The sequence below is a fragment of the Chrysemys picta genome, chromosome 12, assembly GCF_011386835.1.
Source record: "Chrysemys picta bellii isolate R12L10 chromosome 12, ASM1138683v2, whole genome shotgun sequence".
Classification (NCBI taxonomy): Eukaryota; Metazoa; Chordata; order Testudines; family Emydidae; genus Chrysemys; species Chrysemys picta.
In genome coordinates this window covers 13623674-13651567 of record NC_088802.1, presented here as the reverse complement: position 1 = coordinate 13651567, position 27894 = coordinate 13623674, and the positions used below count along the sequence as shown (strand labels likewise).

The 27894-nt window shown below is 49.9% G+C and overlaps 1 protein-coding gene across 10 annotated transcripts; it reads right to left on the bottom strand.

Annotated features, from left to right (window-relative positions):
- Window positions 1-505: 505 nt before the first annotated feature.
- Window positions 506-27894, bottom strand: LOC103306915 (zinc finger protein 850-like). 10 transcript variants are annotated; one of them, XM_065564804.1, is made up of 6 exons: window positions 20234-27713; window positions 19753-19879; window positions 19028-19141; window positions 10728-18705; window positions 9393-10172; window positions 506-2745 (listed from the first exon to the last, which is right to left on the bottom strand). In XM_065564804.1, the coding sequence occupies exons 1-4, from the start codon at window positions 20255-20257 to the stop codon at window positions 16418-16420; spliced, it is 2553 nt and encodes an 850-aa protein (XP_065420876.1). In that variant the 5' UTR covers window positions 20258-27713; the 3' UTR covers window positions 506-2745; window positions 9393-10172; window positions 10728-16417. The 10 variants fall into 10 exon arrangements, with proteins under 10 accessions (XP_065420876.1, XP_065420874.1, XP_065420877.1 ...); XM_065564802.1 differs by having other exon boundaries at window positions 507-2745; window positions 9911-10172; XM_065564805.1 differs by lacking the exon at window positions 506-2745 and adding an exon at window positions 27745-27894 and having other exon boundaries at window positions 5988-10172; window positions 20234-20426.

The window sequence follows — 27894 nt, the reverse complement described above, 5'->3', positions numbered from 1 at the left end:
CCGGAGTGGCCACCCCAAGCACCTGCTTGCCAAGCTCGTGCCTGGAGCCGGCACTGGCAGCCACGCCTCCTGCCCAGGCTGCAGCCTGGTGCCCCTCCTCCCCCCGGGAGCTCCTGAAGGCTGCAGCAGATGCATGTGGGTGCCAGCGCCCCATGCGACCCCCGGCTGCCCACTTGCCGTGCTCGGGCTCTGCAGCTCCTGGGAGTGTGAGCCACCAGCGCCACTGCCCCTCCTGGAGCAGGCTCCGGGCCCTGTGCCCTGGCGGCGGCTCACATGCCCGGGAGCCGCAGAGCCCGAGCGTGGTGAGTGAGGAGCCGGGGGGCGCATGGGGGCTGCCGACCGCATGCATTTGCTGCAACCTGCAGGAGCCCCCAGATGGGGGTGTTACCCGGGGTTATTTCAACCCAAAGCTCTTGATAACTGTTACTCTGTGCGAGGAGGTGTCAGGAAATAAATCAGGGGAGACACGGCCGGCGACCGATCGATGGCTGGCACAAACAGGACAACACAACATTGCTTTCACTTAAAGCTAAACTTTACTAGTCTCAAGCACTTACACACGTCCGCAACAGGTTAGTAAAACACCCCCAACCCTCGATAATTACCAAAGCTCAGTATTGATTAAGCAGGTGTGGGTCTTTCCAGAGCCTGCAGCCTTGAGACCCTTGAGACATTCCTGAGGGTACATCCTGCTCTTTTCAAATGAATGTATCAGCAACTTTAACACAATTCTTATCAGGAAGGATGCGGGGTCAAGCTGTCCTTTCTGTGGCACCCAAAACCCCCTCCCCTTCTGTCTTGGCCAAGTTGAGATTGCTAAATGGAAAATTTACAGCTTGCTGACGGCGTTGCTTTTAACAATAAGCCCAGGGCCGGTGCAAAGAAGTTTTACGCCCTAGGCGAAATTTCCACCTTGCGCCCCCCTCTCACCCAGCTAATCCTGCCCCCCCCATGGCAGCTAACCCAACCCCCGCCTGGAAGCCTCCCCAGTAGCAGCTATTCCCCCTCTGCAGCTAACCCCGCCCAGGGAGAACCCTCCCTCTCTGCGGTAGCTAACCCCGCCCGGGGACCCCCCTCAGCTCACCTCGGCTCCGCCTTCTCTGCTGAGCACGCGGGCGCCGCTCTAATTCTCCTCCCCTCCCAGGCTTGCGACGCCGATTGGAGGAGACTTAGAGCGGGGGCTGTGTGCTCAGCGGAGGAGGCAGAGTGGAGGTGATCTGGGGCGGGCAGCGGTTCCCCTGTGCGTCCCCCCTGTTACTGCAGGCGGCCCTCCCCGCATCCCCGCTCCCAGCTCACCTTCACTCCACCTCCTCGCAGGGGTGGCAAGTTTGTAGAAATTTTGGTGGTGCCCAGAACCCGCTCCTGCCCAAACTCCGCCCCCAACCTGCCCAAGGCTCTGGGAGGGAGTTTGGGTGAGGGAGGAGATCTGGCGTGCAAGCCCTAGGCTGGGGCAGGGGATTGAGGTGCAGACTCTGGGAGGGAGTTTTGGGATGGGAGGAGTGCAGAGGGATGGGGTGCAGGGGTGAGGGCTTTGGGGTGTTGCTGCAGATGAGGGGTTTGGAGTGTGGGAGGGGCTCAGGGTGAGAGTAGTGGTGTAGGGGGTGAGGGCTCTGTCTGGGGCTGGGGATACACTGCTTGGGGTGCTGGAGGGGCTCAGGACTCAGGCAGAGAGTGCAGTGGGGGTGAAAGCTCTGGCTAGGGGTGTGGGCTCTGGGGTCGGGCAGAGCTGGGGATGAATTTGGGGTACAGGCAGACTGCTCTGGTACAGGGGCCAGAGAGGAGGACTCTCCCAGCTCTTTCCCTGCCAGCAGCAGCAAGCTCTGGGATACGAGCCCCCCTTTCCTGCCCCCCCAGCAGCACACTCACCCCCACCACTGTCACTGCATGTGCTCCTAGGGTCCCTCTCAGGGTCTGGAATCTCCCTCGCCTCCCCCATGGTGGGGCGCTGTGTGTGCCTCCTCCCCTGCTGTTGCCCCTGACCGTAGCCTCGCTGGGGGTGAGGGATGGGGGTGCCTCCTTGCCCAGCATGGGGCAGGAGCAGTGACTGCGGGCAGGGGGGTCCCCTGTGCTGCTAGAGGGTCCCATTGGAAAATGAAAGGGTCTGAGGGGGAAAGGCAGGCTCAGAGTCAGTCTGCCCTGGCAGTGGAAAAGGGGGGCAGTAGGACCCTACAGCAGCAGTTGTTGCAGGGAAGCAGCATGGAGGAAACAAAGACAGACAGGTTCTGCTCCCGGACAGAGACTCCAGGGGCCAGTGAAAGGCGAGCAGGGGGTGGGGCAGCAAGTCGGGGCCAGGGGACACTTGGGGAAGTCTTGGCGGGGCTGCAGGTGGGGCCGGGGGGGACACGCGGCCCCAAGTACTGCTGGAGTTGGGCCCTTGGCTCTGAATATTGCTGGTGCTGGAGCACCATGCACCACGTGGATATGGAACTGAGCCTGCTTTTATGCGTCCCCAACCACTAGGCGCTCAAGGTGGTCGCTTAGTTTGCCTTATGGTTGCACCAGCCCTGAATAAGCCATAGTGGTTTTAGGCACTTTACTGGTTTGTCAAAGTCTCCCCGTACAGGGGCACGCCAGGCTGCAGCCTGGGCAGGAGGGGCGCAGGGCACGGCTGCTCTCCGCTAGCCGCGCCACCACCTTTGCAGGGCTGCTGCCCCCTGTGCTGTGCCGGCTCCTCCATGGCTGGGGCTCACCGCCCCCGCAAACCGACACTCTGTCTCTCCGGTGCCTCCAGAAGGCGGCTCCTCCCTGCCAAGCCAGAACACCGCTTTATTAGGGTTACCATATTTCAACAATCAAAGAGAACGGGGGGAGAACCCTGCCCCCATCCACTCCCTCCCACTTTCCGCCCCCTTCAGAACCCCCAACCCCCCCTGCTCCTTGCCCCCTGACTGCCCCCTCCTGAGACCCCCTCGCACTCTAACTGCCCCCCTAGGACCGGACCCCCTAGCTGTCCCCTGGCTGCCCCAACCCTTATCCACACCCCCACCACCAGACAGACCCCCGGGACTTCCACACCCCATCCAACCACTCCCCACCCCCTGACAGACACCCCTCAGAACTCCCAATCCATGCAACCCTCCCCCCGCCCCGACAACCCCCCCAGAACTCCCGACCCAGCCAACCCTCCCCTGCCCCAACAGCCCCCCCAGAACTCCCAACCCATCCAACTCTCCCTCCGCCCCCTGACAGTCAGCCAGACCTCCCGATCCATCCAACCCTCCCTGACAGCCCCCCCTCCAGAGCTCCCGACACATCCAACCCTGCCCCCCACCCCTGACAGCCACCCGGATTCCCCTTGCCACCATGGCGCTCCCACCGCTGGCTCCACGTGGAGCCAAAACAAGCAGGCTGCAGAGACCACAGCCCCTCTCCTGCAGGGTACTGGTGATGCAAAGCTGAGGCAAGGGGAGGAAGGGGGAGCGAGGGAGGGACTCTGCCTTCTGGAGGCCAATGGGAGTGGCTAAATCAGGCCCAGATGCCCAATCAGACACGCTGCACTCTGAGTGAGGGAAAGGGAGGAGAGGGAGGAAAAATCTCAGACGCCCCCAACCACTTGGTGCCCTAGGTGACCGCCTAGTTCGCCTAGTGGCTCCACTGGCCCTGTCTCCCCCTCCTGGCTATGTCTCACATCACTGCAGCGATCAGGTGGGAACTTCATTCTCCATTTCAGTGTCTGCCTCTGGGAGTCTGAATCTAGCTCGCACCCTCAGTGTTTGTTCATTGTCATTGTTCAAAGAAAACAATCACACAACAAGGGGTAGAAAAAGCTCAAAAATAAATTAGAAAAGGACTGTTCTGGCAAATGAACATTTGCCTCATGAAGCCCTCAAAAAATCTGAGCTACATCTTGTCACACTAATCTAATATCTAAGTATGTGACCAAATGGCCTTTGGGAACAGAGAAAAGCCCACAATCCAGGGTAGATTATAAAACACTTTCACATTCATAAAGTGAAATCCCAGAGAATCTGAAGACCCAAAATCCAGAAAATAAGTATCCATTTTCAACTAAAGGGGCTAAACCTGCTTTACTTCTCGTCTCATGAGTTAGTCCTGATAGTTAAAAATTTTCAACAGCATCATTAAAAAAAACACCTTCCCATCTACAAATGATCTGGGCTAGCCTAGACAAAAACTGGAATTAATTTTACCAATAGATGAAAACAGGCTATAAGATCAGAAATGTCAAAATGTGTCTTCAGATTCATTTGAATTCCCTTCTTAGTTTGTGACACTTCCTTTTCCAGCCCTGACTTAGGATCATAGACATCAGAACTGTGATTCCTAGGCATGGAGAGCCAGGGACATGGTGGAAAGTGATTCCGTGGGAGGTGGAGGGGTAGAAAAGGGCCAGGATAAAACTCTCCATTGCTGGGACAGAGGCTGCTGTGTGGAGAGTGGAGGGTGATGGTGTTGGGGGAAGGAGGGAATCCCTCGGACTCACCTCATCAACCTGAAATAGCACAGAAGCTGAAACACCACATTTTACTGTCCCTGCTCCCATTTTTTTTTAGTATCTGTTGGATTCTAGCCCATAACGGAAAAAATGTACAAACACTCAATGTTTTTTACCAGGGCCTAGAGTAATGTGAGACTATCTGGGAATGAAACAATCTGGCCCCAAAGGGGGAAATCAGGGACTAATGATCACTCTGCTAATCGGCGGTTATCAAAATAGATAAGATACTCCAGGTTGGTTTATCACGCTCTCTGCAGTGTTTCACAGCTATAAGTGCCAACCTGTGGGCAGACTGGCAGAAAACCAGGCAGACACCCCCAGCTGGTAATGTGTGGGGCCTGGCCCAAGTGTCCATGTCCTCATTTCCATGGTAGGGGGATCCCGGATAGGCGGGGAAGGGAGAGGGGGGAACTTCAGTCAGGCACAGGGAGCATCTGGAGGAGTTTCTCGCCCCCTCCTCCCACCTGTGGCCCATCAGCTCAGCAGCCAGGGCTGCAGCAGGGAGGAGGGGCTGATCGGGGCTTCTCCTCATCTGCGTGGGGTTTGCTTAGACCCGGCAGAGCAGGGCCGGTGCAACCATTTAGGTGACCTAGGCGGTTGCCTAGGGCACCAGGATTTAGGGGGCACCAATTTTTCCGGCAGCGACCGTGGTGGCCAAATCTTCCGCCGCCATGGTTGCCGCCGGCATTTAGATGCAGGGAGCTTGGGCAGGGTAGCGTGGCGAGGGCCGCCTGCAGAAAGGGGGGAGGCAGCATGCAGGAGGACTCCCCGCCCCAGCTCAACCCTGCCCCACCTCCTCCGTGAGCACGCCATCGCTGGTTCACTTCTCCCGCCTCCTAAGCTTGCGGTGCCTAAGCTGATTGGTGCCACAAACCTGGGAGGTGGGAGAAGTGAAGCAGCGACGGTGTGCTCGGGGAGGAGGTGGAGCAGGGGCAAGCTACGGTGGGCGGGGGGTGCCTTAGGGCGGAGGAGGGTAGCTGACACGGGGGGGGGCCTCAGGGCGAGGGGGGAGCTGCTGCAGGGGGGGGCACCTCAAGATAGGGGCTCGAAGTCGGGGGTGGTGCGCAAGGTGGAAGTTTCGCATAGGGTGTAAAACATCCTTCCACCGGCCCTGAGGCAGAGCCAGAGGGTCACTGACCAGCTGATGTTCGGCTGATCCTGGATCCTCAACCCAGCCATGGGCAGCTGCATCCTTGGGAGCCAAATGCCCCTGATGTGTGTGGGAATGAGGAAACGGGTTTGTCACCAGGGCCAGCCCTAGTTAGGGTCCTGAGAGAATTTCCCTGTGGTGAGGAGGAGTCTGTAATGTCCAACATGGTGTTTGCTCCACTTGGAGCATTTCCCACACTGAGAACATCTCAGCCGTCACTTCCCTGTGTTGATTTGCAGATGCCTGATACTCTGGGAACACCAAATGAAGCTTCCCGGGCATTCAAGGTCTCTCTGTTGTGCAGATCACGGATGTGTGAATTCAGATTGAATCTTTTCCTGCAGTCAAGCTATTCCTAGGGTCTCTCACACCGGGGTGGATTCTCTGATGTTTAATGAGGTGTGATCGCTGAATGAAACTTTTCTCACAGGCAAGGCATATATGAAGTTGTGACCATGATCTTGCGGGCTGGGGGCATACTGAGATTGCTCAGTTAAGGCAAACTGCAAAGAATGGGGCAGTCAATCCTCAAAATTGGTGGATATTCCAACACTTCGATTCACCAAGCCAGCAACAAGACAGCTTTTACAATACCTTACTGGGCTAACACAGGCCAAAGTACAGCTCCCTTGAAGCAACCTAACCTGGCGCTCCCTCCCAGACACCCCAGTTGAACAATGTTTTCAGTAATCCCCATCATGTTTATTTTATAAAAAGTTCTACCAATCCCAAAGAATCATATAATCATAGAATATCAGGGTTGGAAGGGATCTCAGGAGGTCTTCTAGCCCAACACCCTGCTCAAAGCAGCACCAAATCCCAACTAAATCATCCCAACCAGATTCCACCACCTCCCTAGGTAACCCATTCCAGTGCTTCACCATCGTCCTAATGAACAAGATTTTCCTAATATCCAACCTAAACCCCCACTCCAACTTGAGACCATTACTCCTTGTTCTGTCATCAGGTACCACTGAGAACAGTCTGGATCCATCCTCTTTGGAGCCCTCTTTCAGGAAGTTGAAAGCAGCTATCAAATCCCCTCTCATACTTCTCTTCTGCAGACTAAACAATCCCAGTTCCCTCAGCCTCCCCTTATAAGTCATGTGCTCCAGCTACCTAATCATTTTTGTTGCCCTCCGCTGGACTCTTCCCAATTTTTCCACATCCTTCTTGTAGTGTGGGGCCCAAAACTGGACACAGTATTCCAGATGAAGTCTCACCAATGTCGAATAGAGGGGAGTGATCCCGTCCCTCGATCTGCTAGCAATGCCCATACTTATACAGACCAAAATGCCGTTAGCCTTCTTGGCAACAAGGGCACACTCTTGACTCATATCCAGCTTCTCATCCACTGTAACCCCTAGGTCCTTTTCTGCAGAACTGCTGCCTAGCCATTCGGTCCCTAGTCTGTAACACTGAATGGGATTCTTCCGTCCTAAGTGCAGGACTCTGCACTTGTCCTTGTTGAACCTCATCAGGTTTCTTGTGGCCCAATCCTCTAATTTGTCTAGGTCCTTCTGTATCCTATCCCTACCCTCCAGCGTATCTACCACTCCTCCCAGTTTGCTGTCATCTGCAAACTTGCTGACAGCGCAATCCGCCCCATCCTCCAGATCATTAATGAAGATATTGAACAAAACTGGCCCCAGGACCGACCCTTGGGGCACTCCGCTTGAAACGGTCTGACAACTACACATGGAGCCGTTGATCAATACCCGTTGAGTCCGACTATGTAGCCAGCTTTCTATCCACCGTATAGTTCATTCATCCAGCTCGTACTTCTTTAACTTGCTGGCAAGAATACTGTGGGAGACCGTATCAAAAGCTTTGCTAAAGTCAAGAAATAACACATCCACTGCTTTCCCCTCATCCACAGACCCAGTTATCTCCTCATAGAAGGCAATTAGGTTAGTCAGGCATGACTTGCCCTTGGTGAATCCATGCTGACTGTTCCTGATCACTGTCCTCTCCTCTAAGAAATTCAGAATTAATTCCTTGTGGACCTGTTCCATGATTTTTCCAGGGACTGAGGTCAGGCTGACTGGTCTGTAGTTCCCCAGATCCTCCTCCTTCCCTTTTTAAAAGATGAGCACTACATTAGCCATTTTCCAGTCATCCGGGACCTCCCCTGATCGCCATGAGTTTTCAAAGATAATGGCCAATGGCTCTGCAATCACATCTGCCAACTCCTTTAGTACCCTTGGATGCAGCGCATCCAGCACCATGGACTTGTACTTGTCCAGTTTTTCTAAATAGTCCCGAACCATTTCTTTCTCCACAGAGGGCGGGTCAACTTCTCCCCATACTGTGCTGCCCAGTGCAGCAGTTTGGGAGCTGTCCTTTTTTGTGAAGACAGAGGCAAAAAAATCATTGAGTACATTAGCTTTTTCCACATCCTCTGTCACTAGGTTGCCTCCCTCATTCAGTAAGGGGCCCACACTTTCCTTGAGTTACTCTTAACATCTCTTGCTAGCTGCAACTCTAAGTGTGATTTGGCCTTCCTGATTTCACTCCTGCATGCCTGAGCAATATTTTTATACTCCTCCCTGGTCATTTGTCCAATCTTCCACTTCTTGTAAGCTTCTTTTTTGCATTTAAGATCAGCAAGGATTTCACAATTAAGCCAAGCTGCCTGCCATATTTACTATTCTTTCTACACATTGGGATGTTTTTTTCCTGCAACCTCAATAGGGATTCTTTAAAATACAGCCAGCTCTCCTGGACTCCTTTCCCACTCATGTTATTTTCTCAGGGGATCCTGCCCATCAGTTCCCTGAGGGAGTCAAAGTCTGCTTTTCTGAAGTCCAGGGTCTGTATTCTGCTGCTCTCCTTTCTTCCTTGTGTCAGGATCCTGAACTTGACCATCTCATGGTCACTGCTTCCCAGATTCCCATCCACTTCCGTTTCCCCTACTAATTCTTCCCAGTTTGTGAGCAGCAGGTCTAGAAGAGCTTTGCCCCAATTGGTTCCTCCAGCACTTGCACCAGGAAATTGTCTCCTACACTTTCCAAAAACTTCCTGGATTGTCTGTACACCGCTGTGTTGCTCTCCCAGCAGATATCAGGGTGATTCAAGTCTCCCATAAGAACCAGGGCCTGCGATCGAGTAACTTCTGCTAGTTGCCGGAAGAAAGCCTCGTCCACCTCATCCCTCTGGTCTGGTGGTCTATAGCAGACTCCGACCATGATATCACCCTTGTTGCTCACACTACTAAACTTAATACAGAGACTCTCAGGTTTTTCTCCAGTTTCATACCGGAGCTCTGAGCAGTCATACTCCTCTCTTACATACAATGCAACTCCCCCACCTTTTCTGCCCTGTACTGTCCTTCTTGAACAGTTTATATCCATCCATGACAGTACTCCAGTCATGTGAGTTATCCCACCAAGTCTCTGTTATTCCAATGACATCATAGTTCCTTGACTGTGGCAGGACTTCCAGTTCTCCCTGCTTGTTTCCCAGGCTTCTTGCATTTGTGTACAGGCACTTAAGAGAACTCACTGATTGTCCCGCTTAATCAATCTGAGACGGGAGTCCTACCCTCTTGCACTCTCCTGCTCGTGCTTCCTCCCCGTATCCTATTTCCCCACATAACTCAGGGCTTTGGTCTACTTCCTCCGGTGAACCTAGTTTAAAGCCCTCCTCACTAGGTTAGCCAGCCTGCTTGTGAAGATGCTCTTCCCTCCCTTGGTTAGGTGGAGCCCATCTCTGCCTATCACTCTTCCTTCTTGGAATACCATCCCACGGTCGAAGAACTCAAAGCCTTCTCTCTGACATCACCTGCGTAGCCATTCGTTGACTTCCACAATTCGGTGGTCTCTATCCAGGCCTTTTCCCTGCACAGGGAGGATGGATGAGAACAGCACTTGCAACTCAAACTCCTTTACCCTACTTCCCAGAGCCACGCAGTCTGTAGTGATCGGCTCAAGGTCATTCTTGGCAGTATCATTGGTGCCTACATGGAGAAGCAGGAAGGGGTAGCGATCAGAGGGCTTGATGAGTCTCGGCAGTCTCTCCGTCACATCATGAATCCTAGCTTCTGGCAAGCAGCAGACCTCTCCGTTTTCTCGGTCGGGGCGGCAGATAGATGACTCAGTCCCCCTGAGAAGGGAGCCCCCGACCACCACCACCCTCTTCCTTCTCTTGGGAGTGGTGATTTTGGAACCCCCATCCCTAGCACAGTGCATCTCATGCCTTCTAATCGGTGGAGCCTCCTTCTGCTCCCTTCCCTCAGATATATCATCTAGTCGACTCTCCGCGTTAGTACCTTTGGAGAGAACATGAAAACGGTTGCTCACCTGTATCTCCATTGCTGGTACATGGACGCTCCTCTTTCTTCTTCTGGAGGTCACATGCTGCCAAATTTCTTCACCGTCCCTCTGTCCCTTCTGGGTAGCCTGCTCCGAATCTTCAGAATGTTGTGCCCGTTGAAGCATATCCTGACATCTGTCCAGGAAATCTTCATTTTCTCGTATGCAACGCATGGTCGATACTTGTTTCTCCAGACCTCGAACCTTCTCTTCCAATATGGAGATCAGCTTGCACTTTGTCGATTCTGTCCTATGGAAGAAAGACAAATATCGCACAACTTTTGCAGGTTACAACAACTGAACGCTCACCTTCCATAATTGCTTCCTTCTAAGAGCTTCCTCAGCTCTTGCAGCAACTCACAGAAGCCTGCAAGATGCAAGCCTCAGTGGTCTCTCCCGAGGTGAACTCCTAGGCAAACTTCCTCGGCTAGCCTCTGCTGTTCGCTTCGCTGCTGACTGCCTTTTTATAACAGTCAGGCCCACTCAAGGCGCACCTGGAACAAAGCACTCCCAATTCACACTGTTCAAACAATCAAACACTCAAGCACATGGTCAAACTGACAAGCTGTCCTCTGGAACAGACACTCAAATACTCACTCAAACAGCCCCCAATGCAGAACTTAGCAAACCTCCTCTCTGACAGATCCCGCTGTTAGCCTCTGCTGTTTGCTGCATTACTCACCAAGTTAATGAATACTTCAGTTCTTACCCAAATACAGGTTTACAGCCAATTCTTATTAACTAAACTAAGATTTATTAAAAGAAGAAAAAAGAGTGAGAGTATTGGTTAAAAGATTATACATACAGACATGAATAGAGTCCTTAGGTCAGTTTCACTGTAGAGATGGTGCTTTAGAATTGTAAAGAGTCCTTTTCAGAATCCTTTCATGAGGTTATAGTCCCATGTGAAAATGTTCGATATCAGGGCAGTCCAGATGGGACTGGAGATCTCCATCTTATGACTCAAACTTCCTCTGAATAAAGCTTAACAAGATCGGAGAGAAAAGGATCAGGTCCCAAGAGTTTTTATACAGATTTTTGCAGCCTCTCATCAGCAGGCAGTCCTTGGGAGAACTATTGTTCACTAGGCTTTTGAAGTAACCTTCTATTTCCTAAACATCACCAGTAATTAACTACATGGATTAACATACTGTAATTATCCATAAAGAAGTTCATAGACAGTTTACCACAAACTTTAAAGAGACATGCAATGACATTATTACCCCTAAGTTTCATCTAAATGTTATTATTCCCTTTTGATATCTGAATTAACAGAATTAGACAGGAACTGTTTGGTTCCATTGGTAACCTCTAACAAGATAAAGGCAAACACAGACTACTACAAGTATCAGAGGGGTAACTGTGTCAGTCTGGATCTGTAAAAAGCAACAAAGAGTCCTGTGGCACCTTAAACACTAAGAGAAGTATTGGAGCATGACTTCAACAGTTTCCACCCCACCATCAACCTCAGCCTGGACCAATCTACAAGGGAGGTCCATTTCCTACGCACCATGGTACAAATAAGTGACTGTCACGTTAACACCACCCTGTACCGAAAACCCACTCACCGCTTGGTCTACCTTCATTCCTTCAGCTTTTGAAAGTTACTAGTGACCCCCCTTAACAGCTAGCAGCCTTTGTGGCAGGCAGCGGCCATTGGGGGAATCAGATACCTCAAGTACACAGCATCCTGAACTTTTGAACTGTCTTCTTTCCTCTGCCTTGAGGCAGACGGAACTAGCTCCAAGCTGGTTTTCACTGACCAGATAGTAGAAGCACGGGTCTGGCAACCACCAATCAAGTGTTAACATGGCAAGGGCCTTTGTCTAAATGTGTATATATAAAAAAAATCTATAAAATGTGTGTAAAACAAAGTTTTTATACCAAGGTGCAAAGCTCTCCTTTCTTCTGCAGAATAAAGCAACCTTTTCCTTATCCCTGTCTGGCTGTTATTGGCTCTCAGCTAGGCGGACCCGATATTTTGTTAACAGTTTCTGGCGACCGAGATGTGACTCTCCTAGCTCGGACATTGGACTCCGGATGGCGGCGGTGAACTGGGAACAGCACCAACGGGGTGTTTCGCCCCTTTTCTCTACTTCACCGTGGCCCCTGGGGTTCATGCTCCGATAAGGTGAGCCCTAATAGGATAAGGAGACACTATCTGGTTCTGTTCTAGTTAACCGGTTAATGAATTTCTGTCTTATACATTTGGTGTTAGGTGTGTGGATGGAACTGAGCCTTTCATTCGTAATTCCTCAGAGTGGAAGCCATCACGTGCGATGAAGCTCTGAGGTCGAATTGGGATCCTTCTGTCCCGTCCCCTGTAGCGATCAGTATTAGTAGAAATTCCTGTAATAGGATCCTATTAGGCCATAATTCCTTCTGTTCTCTGTGTAATTCTCTGTTAGAGTATCAGCAGGCAGATGGGTGGGTCTCTGGTAAAACCCTCTAAGGATAGTCCTTTGAATTATATGTTAAACAAATGGCCCTTACCCGGTATTCAAAAGGGGATGTGAAGGAAGCGTTTTTTACAACTTTGCACCCAGGATTGGCCAGCCCTGGGGACTGCATGGCCCGAGTATGGCTCCTTTGATATTCCTACCCATTTAACCCCCTTGCACCTGACATTGGAAAACCAAGCGCCGGGGCAAATGGACTATTGGTTTTTGTGGGACGATGAGGCTCATCATCGCTTGAAGAAGGTACAGATTCAGGTCCCTCTATTCCCGAAAGCTTCTGCCCCTCATGAAGCTGATTGTTGGTAGGATATCCCCCCCCATATATTGCCCTAGACCATGGCCACCCCCGGCGTTACCAATTGCGGCGGATCCGGTACCCTCCTCAACGGAGCCTGAGGCAGCAGTTCCACCGAGACAGATCCCGCCAACAAAGATTGAGGATGCCACAATGCAGGTCAGCGAATCAGCTAATGGAGCCACCAGCAGTGGGTACACTACTTCCCTGTCTGTTCCCATCCTTAGTCCGTCCCATACAAGGAAGGGGGCACTCTATGGGGAAAAGGTAATTAATATCCAAGCACCCCTCCGGACCATCCCAGTCCCTACAACGGATGTGAATGTTTTAGACCATTATGTTCATGTCCCCTTTACCACTGCAGACCTTATGAACTGGCAAACCACTACGTCTCGCCTTTAGGGACGACCCGGACGTCGTTCACAGGCGATTCCTTGCCATTTTCCAGTCTCATAATCCTGATTGGCAAGACGTGGGCCAACTTTTAGATTGCCTATTGCGCACGGAAGAGAAAGAGTGGGTACTTATGTTTGTTCCTCCACAGACCCCCAGGTTCGCCTAACATTGGGAGGAACCGCCTATTCTTGTCTTTTGGATTCAGGGCTGCCCTTTCTACTGTTACTGCCAAGCCAAAAAGAGAAAGCCTCACAGATAAAAGCATTCTGGTAATGGGTATAGGCGGAAAGCCATTTAATTGTTCTGTATTACAGGAGGCTGCTGTAGAAATCTCTGGTGTCTCCGCCTCCCATGCCTTTCTGCTAACCCCGGATTCCCCAGTTAACCTCTTAGGCAGAGACCTGTTGTGTAAACTACGTGGTCAGATTTTCCTTTCAAATGACAAAATCATTCTTTGGTTGCCTCAAACCCAACTTCCCCAGCTGTGTGCTGTTCTGACCCAAGTTTAAGAAGACTCGATCCTGCCTGCGGACCCAATCCTACCTGAGCGACTCAGACAGGAGGTAAATATCTCCCTGTGGGGCACTTCAAAGGCAGACTTGGGTACTCTCCAGACAGAGCCAGTGGGTATAACCTCGAAGCCAGACATTGACATTCCTCGAATTTGTCAGAATCCCATCCCCCGGGAAGCTCTGTTTGGCCTCCAGAGTCTTTTCACCACATTCCTGCGGTTGGGAGTGCTGGTTCACACCAAATCTCCTTTCAATACTCCCATTCTGCCAGTCAGAAAACCTGACATGGACTCAGAGGAAAAACCGGAATACCGATTTGTCCAAGACTTACTTGCAGTGAATAAAGTCGTCAAGACTAGACACAACGTGGTGCCTAACCCTCACACAATCCTGACTGCCATTCCAGCAGGTATGCAGCTCAATTTCAGTCCCTACCTGCTGATGTCCCTGCACACCGGATCGCTCCAGGAGACTGGGTCTATGTAAAAAAGTGGAAACACGAGCCTCTCCAACCCCGGTGGGCGGGCCCTTTCCAAGTCCTTCTTACCTCTCACACTGCCATTCAAGTAAAAAAGCGAGACACTTGGATACACCACACTCGAGTGAAGCTAGCCCCTAGGACGGGGCCAGAAGCAGACGACTTCGGACCTCGAGAGAGCACCGCCAGCTCTTCCCACCGCGACCTGGAAGAGCCAGAAGCAGACGATACCTGGAAAGCTGAACCTCTCGAGGGACTAAAGCTTCTGTTCTGGCAAACAAAGTCCTACGACTTTATAACTATGGGTTCTCAGACGGTGCTGCAGTGGCTATTACTTTTGGGTCTCCCCTTGTACAAGCTAACCCACACCCAGCCGCTAAACCTCTTCAGCGAATGGTCACGTTGGAACACTTGTATGATTGTTGGCTGTGTCAAAAAACCCGCTCTGAGGAAGGAATAGGGTTGTGGGCTGTACCTGCAAATCTCTCTGAAGTACTCTCCTTACAAGTAATACGGAAAACTGAATGGGCAGAAGTTAAAAAATATCAATATAACAAGAAAGGTCCAGGACTTGCGTGCTCGACAAATCCGCAAAACACTGCCAGGCATTAATGAAATGTGTTAGGTTTCTTTTCTCACAGATAAAAGAAGTGCTACCCAAAGACCCTAGCATCCCTGCGGTTCATTTGTGAGCTTGTCAGGCCTGAAGGGGGGACTGTAAAAGTTACTAGTGACCGTCCCTAACAGCTAGCAGCCTTTATGGCAGCCAGTGGCCATTAGGGGGAAGCAGATACCTCAAGTACACAGCATCCTGAACTTTTGAACTATCTTCTCTCCTCTGCCTTGAGACAGAGTGAACTAGCCCCAAGCCCGTATTCACTGACCAGATAGCAGAAGCACGGGTCTGGCAACCACCAATCAAGTGTTAACACGGCAAGGGCCTTTGTCTAAATGTGTACATATAAAAAAATCTATAAAATGTGTGTAAAACAAAGTTTTTATACCAAGGTGCAAAGCTCTCCTTTCTTCTGCAGAATAAAGCAACCTTTTCCTTATCCCTGTGTGGCTGTTATTGGCTCTCAGCTAGGCGGACCCGATATTTTGGTAACAAGCTTCCATCCTGGACACACCACATGATCCATCGTCTACAGCCAAGCGCTGAGGTATAACCGAATTTGCTCCAAACCCTCAAACACAGACCAACACCTATAAGATCTTCACCAAGCATTATCAAAACTATGATACCCGCACAAGGAAATAAGGAAACAAATCAACAGAGCCAGAGGTGTACCCAGAAGCCTCCTGCTGCAAGACAAGCCCAAGAAAGAAACCAACAGAACTCCAATGGCCATCACCTACAGTCCTCAGCTTAAACCTCTCCAACACATCATCAGTAATCTACAACCCATCCTGGACAACAATCCCTCGCTTTCACAGGGCTTGGGAGGCAGGCCAGTTCTCGCCCACAGACAAACCACCAACCTTAAGCATATTCTCACCAACAACCACACACCGCACCATAGTAACTCTAACTCAGGAACCAATGCATGCAACAAACCTTAATCCCAACTTTGCCCACATATCTACACCAGCGACACCATCCCAGGACCTAACCAGATCAGCCACAACATCACCGGTTAATTCACTTGTACGTGCACCAATGTAACATACACCATTGTGTGCCAGCAATACCCCCCTGCTATGTTCATCTGCCAAACTGGAGAATCCCTATGTAAAAGAATAAATGGACACAAGTCAGATATTAGAAATGGCAATATACAAAAACCTGTAGGAGAACACATCAACCTCCCTGGACACACAATAGTAAATTTAAAGGGGATCCTGCAGCAAAAAAACTTCAGGACCAGACTCCAAAGAGAAACTGCTGAACTTCAGTTCATTTGCAAATTTGACATAATGAGCTCAGGATTAAACAAAGACTGTAAATGGCTAGGCAACTACAAAAGCAGTTTCTCCTCCCTTGGTGTACACAACTCAACTGCTAGAAGATGGCCTCATCCTCCCTGATTGAACTAACCTCATTATCTCTAGACTGATTCTTGCCTGCATATTTATACCTGCCTCTGCAAATTTCCACCACATGCGTGTGACAAAGTGGGTATTCACCCACAAAAGCTTATGCTCCAATACTTCTGTTAGTCTATAAGGTGCCACAGGACTCTTTGTTGCTTTCTATAGACGACTACAGTTACCAACTTCTTCCAGGTTTTTAACAACTTAAGTTTACATTTCAAAGCTAAAGCTTATCTAACATGGACACACTTTTTTAACATATCTCTCAAGGTTGAACTGGGTCTATTACATGCAAGTTGCTTAACCCTTTCTCTCCCAGTGTCACAGAAGTTTAGCTCCTGTGTGGATTCTCCCACATTTAATATGGTCTGACTTCTGTATGAAACTTTTCCCACACTCCAAGTACTCATGGGGTCTCTCTCCTGTGTGGAATGCTTGATGTTGAAGGAGGTCTGACCTCCATATGAAATTTTTTCCACAGACAAACCACTTGTGGAGTCTCGCTCCTGTGTGGATTGCTTTATGTTTAATAAGGTGTGACCTCTGTATGAAACTTTTCCCACAGTCCAAGCACTTGTGGGGTCTCTCTCCTGTGTGGATTGCTCTATGTTTAATAAGGTGTGACCTCTGTATGAAACTTTTCCCACAGTCCAAGCACTTGTGGGGTCTCTCTCCTGTGTGGATTGCCTGATGTCTAACAAGGTCTGACCTCTGTATGAAACCTTTCCCACAGTCCAAGCATTTGTGGGGTCTCTCTCCTGTGTGGAATGCCTGATGTTTAAGAAGGTCTGACCTCCATATGAAACTTTTCCCACAGTCCAAGCACTTGTGGGGTCTCTCTCCTGTGTGGATTGCCTGATGTTTAATACGGGTAGATCTGGTTCTGAAAGGTTTCCCATAGTCCAAACATTGATGGGGTCTCTCTCCCGTGTGGATTCTCCCATGTTTAACGAGGTGTGATCTCTGTGTGAAACTTTTCCCACAGTCCAAGCACTTGTGGGGTCTCTCTCCTGTGTGGATTGCTTTATGTTTAATAAGGTTTGACCTCTGTATGAAACTTTTCCCACAGTCCAAGCACTTGTGTGCTCTCTCTCCTGTGTGGATTGCCTGATGTTTAACAAGGTCTGACCTCCATATGAAATTTTTTCCACAGTTCAGACACTTATGTGTTCTCTCTCCTGTGTGGATTGCTTGATGTTTAACGAGGTTTGACCTCTGTATGAAACTTTTCCCACAGTCCAAGCACTTGTGGGGTCTCTCTCCTGTGTGGATTGCTTTATGTTTAATAAGGTGTGACCTCTGTATGAAACTTTTCCCACAGTCCAAGCACTTGTAGGGTCTCTCTCCTGTGTGGATTGCCTGATGTCTAATAAGGTCTGACCTCTGTATGAAACTTTTCCCACAGTCCAAGCACTTGTGGGGTCTCTCTCCTGTGTGGAATGCTTGATGTTTAAGAAGGTCTGACCTCCATATGAAATTTTTTCCACAGACTAAGCACTTGTGGGGTCTCTCTCCTGTGTGGATTGCCTGATGTTTAATACGGGCTGATCTGGTTCTGAAAGGTTTCCCATAGTCCAAACACTGATGGGGTCTCTCTCCTGTGTGGATTCTCCCATGTTTAATGAGGTGTGATCTCTGTGTGAAACTTTTCCCACATTCCAAGCACTTGTGGGGTCTCTCTCCTGTGTGGATTGCTTTATGTTTAATAAGTTGTGACCTCTGTATGAAACTTTTCCCACAGTCCAAGCACTTGTGGGGTCTCTCTCCTGTGTGGATTGCCTGATGTTTAACAAGGTGTGACTTCCGTATGAATTTTTTTCCACAGTTCAAGCACTTATGTGGTCTCTCTCCTGTGTGGATTGCTTGATGTTTAACAAGGTTTGACCTCTGTATGAAACTTTTCCCACAATCCAAGCACTTATGGGGTCTCTCTCCTGTGTGGATTGCCTGATGTCTAATAAGGTCTGACCTCTGTATGAAACTTTTCCCACAATCCAAGCACTTATGGGGTCTCTCTCCTGTGTGGATTGCTTGATGTCTAATAAGGTCTGACCTCTGTATGAAACTTTTCCCACAGTCCAAGCACTGGTGTGGTCTCTCCTCTGTATGGATTCTCTGATGTGTAATTAATGCTGACTTCCAATTCAAACAGTTTCCACATTCGAGGCATTGATAGGGTTTCACTCCCATGTGGCTTTTCCCATGGTTATTAAGATCTGAGCAGTTACTGAAGCTTTCCCCATGGGCCAAGCATTGAAGGGGTTTCCCTCCAGTATGGATTGTCTGATATGTCACAAGCGGAGATCTGAGAATGAATCCTTTTCCACATTTGAGGCACTGATAGGGTTTCTCTTCCTTGGGATTGGTCTGCTGGGCTGTGGGATTCTTATCTCCTCCCCCACATATAATAGATTCATCCACTTTCTTCCTTGGGTGGTTTTTCAGTAGCCTCTCTGACTTGGGCCAATTTCCACAGGCTTCTCCCTCTTCCAAGCACTGGGATAAACTCCCTTCAGCACTTCCCACAACGGTCCCCTGTGGTTCCATTTGCCCAGGAACTTCCTCATGATGATTCCCATCCTTCTTTTCATCCACTGTCTCATCACCTGCTGGGAGAAAGAGACAATCCAGACAGGAGTCATTGTGCTGGGGAGAAAGAGGAATAGCACCAAGGGAAAACCCAACACGCTAACACTGTGAAGACTGAGCAACTGGATTTTGCCTCCAGATCCCACCCAAACACTCCCAGGGATGGAAAGTTGGGAAGGAAACTCCTGCAACTAACAGGACGGGTGGAAAGCCGTGAATGGTATTTGTTGACTACAACCCTGGCTGAGGTGAGGAAGAACTAAAGGCTCTTACTCACAGCATATTTTTGGGATTCTCAACTTTTTCCTTCATTCACCAGATGGTTTCTGTTTCAGTCCTCACCTGTGCGATTGCCTCTCAGGATCTCTCTTTCCTCACAGACCTGGAGATCCGGGACCCACAGTTCTTCCCCTCGTTCCAGGTGGGAGATCAGTTCAGGTTTGGGAATGGGAAATCCTGAACAAGGAGTGAAAAGAGACAAGGTCGGGGCACATGGCGGATTGGAAGAGTGTCTGTCACAAAGGGCATTCTGTGAGTGGTACCTCTCCCCATGATCTGCTGGGGGAACATGGAATCCAACAGCACGGGAACATGATCACTGAGCCCTCTTGGGAGAAGCAGACGTCTGGGGAGGTGGGGGGAATTGTTACGCCCTCACAAGGAGTTCCCAGGATCTATGTGCTGTTGGGCCTTGTGGTTTGCGCACACAGCTCTGGAGTTAGACCATTTCCTATTTCTAAATCTGCAGAGCCCACAGTCTTCCCCAGGGCTGCAGCTATTCCCAAGAAGGGAAATGAAGAGGGATTTTGTGCATCAGTAAGAAACAGAACAGACAGGACAATGAATAACTTCTGCCCCCCCCCCCCCCGAATGCTGGAGGGGTGGGCATAGTTTCGCATGTCCATTAGGTATTGATACCCGTGTCCCAAAGAAAATCTCTCTCACGTGGCAGCTGCGCATTATGGAACCCATTTCCCTCCAATCTAAGTGACCAGGGGAGAACCTGACCAGAGTCAGAAATGAAGACCTCATGGCTTCTAATAACCGTGGGGACAGGAATCCCTTACCCAGCGAGGTCACCATCTCATAGTTCTCCTGCATGACATCCCTGTAGAGGGCTCTCTGACTGGGGTCCAGCAGAGCTCCCTGCTCCTGGGTGAAATACACAGCCACCTCCTCGAAGATCACCGACAACTGAAACAACAAGAGACCCCCACAGCAGATGGAGGAGGGCAGGGTCTTCTCATTTACCAATTACCGCACACTTGCCAGCCACAGGCTGACACAGGAAGCAGAGCTCTGAGCCAGGGACAGGGACAAAAATCCCAACAGCTTCCCTTCATATTTCACAGCAGCCTCTGGCCAGTGGGTTGAGGTTCTAGCACTGGGAGTCTATAAAATGTTCGCAGCACTGCCCAGGAGGGTTATGACCTCTTTGACAAATGGTGGTATGCCCCTTCCTACTCAGTAAATCAGCAGGTTTATCACACCCTGTCTCCTCCCTGCCTCTCCCTCCCACCATCCAGCAGCTCCCTGAAAATCCCCTACCTGAGCTGACTCCATCACAGCCATTTCCCTTCCCTCTCCCCTGGAACACGGGACGATCTCGAGGGAAATCTGGATGTGATTCCTCAGCCTGTTCGGGCGATTGGGACGGTTTCAGAAGGGGCTTAAGTGCATGTCACAGCCCAATTCCCCCCAGGCTCTCTCCCTGCAGACAGACGCTCTGGACTCTGCCACGCTGCAAAGAAACCGAGTTAGTTCATTACCACCCAGGCCAGGACCCTCCCAGCGTAACTAAACCCCACGGGTCACTTTTAAACTCTTCCCATAAGAGAGTCTCTGAGCCCAATGCTGGAAAAAGAGCAGAACCAAAGGAGCCACCTTGGGGGATTCCCCCTGACATTGTCGTGTCACCCCTCTAACTCTCCCCTTCCCCCCCAAGTAGTGCGGTGTTCAGCCAAGTCAGGAACTGGCTTTTCGTCGCTCAGCTCTTCCCCTTGTTTCCAGGGGGATGCAGGGAATGGATCCGGGCAGGTCTGGGATCTGGGAGCCTCCCTCCCCATTTGTTTTTCCTGGTTTCCCCTTCCAGTCTCTCCTCTCTCCCTTTTTATCCTTTTCCCTTAGGAGAACCGGCGACTGCACCATTGTCCTGGGCCTTTGCTCTCATTAGGCAGCTCAGTCACTGACACTGCTAACAGGGGTTTGAACCTGCCTGTGTCCATGGGGGCAGCAGCTCTGGGACTCGCAGACACAGGGAGCCCCCTCCCCATGTAGGCCAAACTCACCAGCCAGTCCCTGAAAGGGGCCCTTTGTGCAGAGTCATTTTCCTGCCCAGTCCCAGCCCTTTACGCCCAGGTCTCTCCATCACCTGCAGGCTGCGGCTCAGGGGCTGCTGTGTGCAGAACCCGGGGCTGCCCCAGGGGCTGGTTCCAGCCACTGCAGCAAGTTCCCACCTGGGCTGGGCACTGAGGGGATTTAACAAAGGTCTCTCCTCTGCTGGGTAAGAAGCAGCTTCTAGGTTTGGGCTCCCAGGTCAAAATACAGGAGGCAGCAGCTTCGGACCCAGGGAGCTCCTCTCCAAAGCCCTAATAACCTGAGCACAGAGAGACACAGAGCAGCCTCCTCCTCTCCCTTAGCAATAACAAGAGACCTCTGGTGTCAACACCCAATTAATGAGCTGCCCTGGACTCTGCCACCAGCCCCCAGGGGCAGGCAGTGTTACCTGACCAGGGCACATTATCCAGCCTGTCTTACTCATCAAGGACACCCCCCCCCCCCTGCAGCCTCTGCTTGAACCAAGTCAGAAGAAAAACATATAAGAAGGCTATGAAAAGGACATGGGAGACACACCTAAACACTTCCAGACAAGGGTGACAGGATTAAGGCAACTCCCTTATCTTCATTGGCACAGAAGATGGGACAGGGCGGCACCTCCATTAGCATACAGACTGGGAATCAGAGATTCCAAGGTAAGTACTGCACTGAACTCTGGGACCAGAAAAACAGGGAAGCAATGCATCATGGGGGAATCTCTGCTCCAGATGTTAATGAATCCATGCCTGCAAATTCTCAATTACTGAGAGACAATTTACGCTCATTGATATATTTGCTTTTGACAAACAACTCTCTGTATAACTTTTCATGAGTGATGTACCCAAGTATTCGGATTCTAATATCTAAACTGTATTGTTGAATTTATTCCCCTAAATTTGAGTTATTGCTAATTATGTACTTCATTATCTTTGACTTTTAAAATGAACTTTGTATTTCTGGATAATCTAAGCACTAAACCCAGATGTACACACACTCTTTTCTTAACCTGTGTGTTATGTAATTTTTTTTTCATTAGCTTTAATAAATCCTTTATTGGTATCCAAAATACTGATACTGCCTAATTGCATTGTGAGCTCCTTGGAAGGACCACCACCCATAACCAGCAATGGTGAGTTCCTATTGTCTAGCTTGAACAAAACAACTTTGGCATATGCCCTTGAGCCATCAGTTTACACAAACAAATCTAGTGATCTCCCTTGAACCATTGTTGTTTCCCTACAAAACCCCCTATCCACGCTCAAGTAAGTGCTCTGATGCCTGGATCCAAAATCTGCATCAGTTCCATTGGGACTTCATCTTCTCCTGACTGATCGTGCTGGGGGCTCTGCCTGTCTCCAGCACTCCAGACCCTCAGCTACCACCATTACCTGGGAGCCCCGATCGATGCAAGCATCACGGAGTGGTGAGAACCCAGCTCTGTCTCTCTCTCGGTATAGCCTTCTGACCCTGACTTGTGTGATCAGTTATAGTTTTCTCAACCTGACTTTTATAATCAAATTTAAGTTAGATTTAATGTTATAACTGTTTTGTTTGGCTCCCCTATGGTTATTACCTGGCAATAAATAACTTTCATGGTTAAGCTGGTTGCTTCTCTCTCCCTCTCCCGTCCCGACCCCCCACTGCCCGTGCGTGTTTTTGGCTACCCCAGTTGTGCTGCAGCAATGCTCCTTCTCGTACCTAAACTAAAGATCCCCGCAGCACCCAAAAATCCTGTGGGGTTTGTTCATCAAGTGGGTTACTACCAGAACGACTGTAACGTGAAAGTGGAGACAGGGACGTGCTGAACCTGGGGGCATATGAGGGTGGGAGCTTGGAGGTGCTGCTCAAGCCAGCCTGCTGAGTCTAGGGATATATAAGGGGTCAGCTTGGGAGTGCTGATTAACCCGGTCCTGTGTGTGTGTGCGCGCGTGTTAGTCTGATTCTGAGGCTGGAAGAACCCAGCCCTGAAGAACGTAGGTCCTGCAGGATAGCTCCACTGGGAGTGGACTTGCAGCAGGGAGAAGTTGAGCTCTGTATGAGAACACAAGTGACACAAGCAGCACATTGATAGAATTACAGAATTCCACCCGCCCCGAAGAGTAACCCTAATAAACGAGTGTACACCAAAGTAACGGGCAAAGCTGGTAACCGCAGGCAGAGGCTGATCTCATTGGCCGATCCACACTCACCCCCTGCCATACCCAGCAGTGACTCTGGTCTGTCACCAGTGTGGCTCAGATCTGAATCCTGCACGTAAATCAGACCAGGGCCCTGGGCAGCCTGGGTGCCTGTGGATATTTGCCTTGTACCTTCTGATCCCTGAGGGGCTAGTCCCCTGCTCACCCCCAACACTCGTTCCAGGAAAAATGTTCAGCGCCTCATGCTCTCCTACCCCATGGGGCAGAGGGGCTACCATTGCTTGTATCTCTTACCATCCCTGTGACCAGTTACTGCATCGAGTGCAATTCCCTTCCTGATGCCGTGAATGAGGGATTCCACTGATTGCTCCTGTAAGAATAAGGCCTTTTCCTGTAGCCATATTGTGAGTCTGCAGCCATATTAGGAGAGCAGGAGTTATGAGCTAAGAAGCAGGAAGTCACATCATCACATTCCATCTAAATTGCATTAAATCAATGTAGTATCAGGCTGTTAAAAAGGAGACCCTGTCCTAATAGCCCCCACTATCACCAGATAAAGAAACAGATCTTAAGATTGTTAAAGAAAACTTAGTTTGGTAGCATTCCAAACCACTTATCAATAGTTGTGGTTGGGAAATCCTCATTTTATTGTTTTGTCTCTATGGTCCCCACTTCCCTATTGTTTGTCTGTATGATCTCTGTCTGGTTCTTTGATTGTTTCTGTCTGTTACATAATTGATTTTGGTAGGTGTAAATTAAATAAGGGGGTGGGGTATGATTCAATGGAGAATTTTGTTATAATGTTAGGATTGGTTAATAAAATTTTAGTAAAATGATTGGTTAAGGTACAGCTAAGCAGGACTCAAGTTTCACTATGTAACCTTGGGTCCAAAAAGAAGACGAGCACAAAGAACAGAAAAAAGACCTGGAAAGAGAAGAAGAAGAAGAAGAACTCACCTCTAAGATACACCGCTCCAGATCCTTCTGGGCCCTACCAATAAACCCATTCCACTGAAACCTAACTGCCCTGGACCCTGCTCCTCAGAGCCTCCATGTCCCCTGGCCACAACAGGGATTTTGGGGTGAGGGAGTCCTGCTCCTAGAGAGGCTGCCCAGAACATCACGAGATACATTTCACGGTGACAGTGACTCTGTGTGTGATTCGTTCTGGTCAGAGATTGCATCAGTTTGGCAGAGATGGTCTCTTGTCCACACACCAGGCTCCTTGGCTACTAACCCTGAGCCTGGTCTACAAGGTCTGCTCCCGTACCTCGGATCCCATAGGGTCACTTGTCAGTGCTTTGCTACCGAGTTCCTTCAGGTGATTCGAGGGGCCAAATTAACCTGTCACTGGTCTCTAGACAAAACCCCTTTATGTCTGCTCCAGCCAGGGCTCTGCTCATGGGGTTGTCCCTGCGAGGCCACTGGGGTTATTTGTCAAGCCCTGTTAACATATCCCTGGGCTGCAGGCAAAACCTCTCACATCCACCCAACCCCCAGGGCTCCTTGCTAGCGTTACAGCACAAATGGCAGCCAGCACAATTTCCTAGTGGTAGCCATTACCGACATCTAGGTCCAGATGCCCTTTAGAAGGCAGCAGGGCGCATGCTCAGAGGCAGAAACTAAGGTACTTTTACTCTGAAAATATAGCTGCTGCTGAGTGAGCTTTGGCATCCAGGGGGTTCGTCAGGAGATTTGTGTGTCTCAGCGGACCCTAAACTGGGATTTAGGCTCCTAATCCCAGATTTATGTGTTTAGCCTGGGGTTTGGGTGCCTATGTGCCATTGTGAATCTAGCCCTGTCTCTGTAATGTGGCCACATGTAGCAGAAGCACCTGGATTCATCGGATGTGAAGAATGTCAGGGTCTCCTTCCTTTCAAAACACTTCTCAGCATTATCAGCAATCCCTTCCCAAATAGCAGCCACGAGCATGCTCTTGTGCCGAGCTGCCCACAGATATCCCAGGTTGTGACGAAGAGGGATGTTCTTAATGTTTTCTCGGAATACTGTGTATGTGCCTCAGTTTCCCCATTGTGTTACTCAAGCATCGGGATGGTGGGATACAGGTGTGTGATCATTGCAGAGATTGATCACACCTAGAGAGCAGGGGTGACTGCAGATTGGCTGCCTGGGCACAGAGAATGGCTGAACACTCTGAATCCTGGTTAGTGGTGGCCAGAGCCATCCTCTGCAAGGAGCCAGGCAAAGGTGTTGGAGAACAAAGAGAGAAGGGGAGGCTAGGTGACCTGTTTGCCCAGGAAAGAGACAAAAAACAGAGAACGGCAACTGGGTGTGACTGAGGCTGGGCGGCTGGAAGCAGGTCAGACTCCTGGTTTGGAACTCACTACTTCACTCCTTCTCTTTGGATTTAGGAAAGCTACTGTGGGTTACACCTGGACTATACAAAACTTTAAAACTCTTCAGGAAGAGATCAAAGGCCTGATAATTAATAGTATTTGGGGGAAGGTCTCCTGAACTTGTCTGTGGTTGCCCTGACTGCCACTGTCAAAATTAAGGCCACCTGACTTCTGAATGAGAGCGTCCACACAGGGGTTTAAAGCGCTTGAACTAAGGGCTTGTCTACACTACCGGCTGGATCGACAGCCAGCGATCGATCCAGTGAGGACTGATTTATCGTGTCTAGTATAGACACGATAAATCAACTCCAATACTCCATCTCAATGAGATGCGCAAGGGGAATCAACGGCAGAGCATCTCCCGTCAATACACCACACTGAAGACACTACAGTAAGTAGATCTAAGTACATCGACTACAGCTACATTATTAACGTCGCTGAAGTTGCGTAACTTAGATCGATCCCCCCGTACTGTAGACCAGCTCTTAGGTGCATTAACTTCACACATTTAGCGTCAGACCATGCAGACAAGCCCTCAATGAGTAAAGGGAAGGAAATAGGAGAAATTGGTGTGTGTGTGTGTGTGTGGTGGGGGGCAGTGGAATCCCCTGCTAGTTCCTTTAGTTTCAAATGCTTCCACTTGTTTTCCAAGAGGCCCCCACAAGTGGGTGCAGACATTCAAATGCAACACCTAGCAAAAGAGCAGTAGTAACAGGCACACAATCAGTATCAGAGTTTTCAGCCCATGAACAGTAATGGGTCATTTAACATCCGAGTCAGCAGTATAGTCTGTGTCTAAGACAATGGGTGTTTATACCAGGGGGTAACTAATCTGCATTAGCTATCCCAGTGTGAAAACATAAAAGAGGCAAAGCACTTTAGTTTCACCAAAAGGTAAACTAGGTGAGGTCAGCACTGCGTCCTCCTGCCTGACCAATGCAAAGGAGAAACAGAACAGTTCATTTTAAAAAACGACTTTGGCCGCACAAATCAGTACATTTGTCATAATGAAGAACATCCCTGAAATGTATCACAACAAAAAACGTAGCACCCATAAAAGGCTGTGAACTTTAAAAAGGCCATTAGAAGTATAAACAATGCAGTAGAAAAATCAACATTGATGTATGCAATAAATGAAGTCCCAGAAGAGTAAGATGTGCACTTCTATGTGTGCAGGATGGGGGGTTACTCACACAAATAAGGTTTTAAAATCAATTTTCAGTTACAAGTGGTGGTGGGGATATCACATGTTCCCGGAAGTGCAAAATGGCATTGAATGTTACAGGATTGTACAGCCATTCTAGATATATGGATCCTTTGGAAGGGGTAGCTGTAAAAGCATGAAGCTAGTACGCCCCAAAGGCTCAGACACAACAAGGTAATAAAAGAATAACAAAATTTATGCATTTATGTATTTAAATCAGTCAGCACTGAACTCAAATTACAATAGTGCAATAGAAACAGGAATTGTTAACAGTGTCACCCTGAGATGTGATTGTCAAGCTACGAGCAACTATTAATATTTCCCATGATTATTTGCTATTAAGAATATGAATACCAGGGCACAATGATGACCCTCTGCACAATGTTAATAAAGTTTAGGATGAAGAGCTCTGAGTAATAGAAATAATATTTTTAAAAGGAACTAATTTAAAGGCGTGAAACTGCACAGACTGGATTCCAAGAGGAGTCAAACGCAGGGGACCAGGCACCCTGGCTAAGACACATTTATGAAGCGCTGGGCGGCTTTACACAGACATAGAAACTGTGAACTGGATTCTTTTAAACACTAAAAGTAAGTACCTGTGACAATGATATTTTTTCGTGGGGTGTCTGTAAATATTTCCCTGGATCAAGTCTCCTTTAGCAGCTCAGTAGCATCTTATACAGGAGAGGGGCCCTGTCCAGGCTCTGCGATGCACTGGGCCTTTAAGGACACGGCCCTGGGAAATGGGAGCTGAGATCCTGGGAAGGGGGGCAGGAAAAGCCCCTCTGCCCCACCCCACCCCTTATTTTTGCAACCACTGCAGCTGGCTCACCCCATCTGGGGGTGTTTTACCCCCTGCACCCCGGCTCCCACCCCCCTCTGTCCCCCCACGTGCCTCTGTCCCAGCCCCAGCACGGCCCGGCTGGCTCCCCCCGCCCCGCACACACCGGGAGCTGGCGGCAGTTTTCCCGGGCCCCGGGGAGGAAATCGCAGCCAGCTCCGCTGGGAGCAGCCCGGGGGTGACGGGCGGGTCTCTCTTACCTTCCCTGCGAGCGGGGTGAAACTACACAAACAGCTCTCGCTCCCAATTCCCTACTTGGGTGTACTGAGCATGCGCACCCGAACTGAGCATGCCCAGTACCCTTCGCTGTAGCCACTGCCCTCTCTCTGCCCTTACTTCTGCTTACGATT

Excerpts from the sequence above, each read along its gene's own strand:
- LOC103306915 (XM_065564805.1), bottom strand. The coding sequence starts at position 20,257 with ATGGCTGTGATGGAGTCAGCTCAG. Across the intron at positions 19,142-19,752 it reads TGAGATGGTGACCTCGCTGG|GATTTCCCATTCCCAAACCT; the intron begins GTAAGGGATTCC and ends CTCCTTGTTCAG. Across the intron at positions 18,706-19,027 it reads CCTGAGAGGCAATCGCACAG|CAGGTGATGAGACAGTGGAT; the intron begins GTGAGGACTGAA and ends TCTTTCTCCCAG.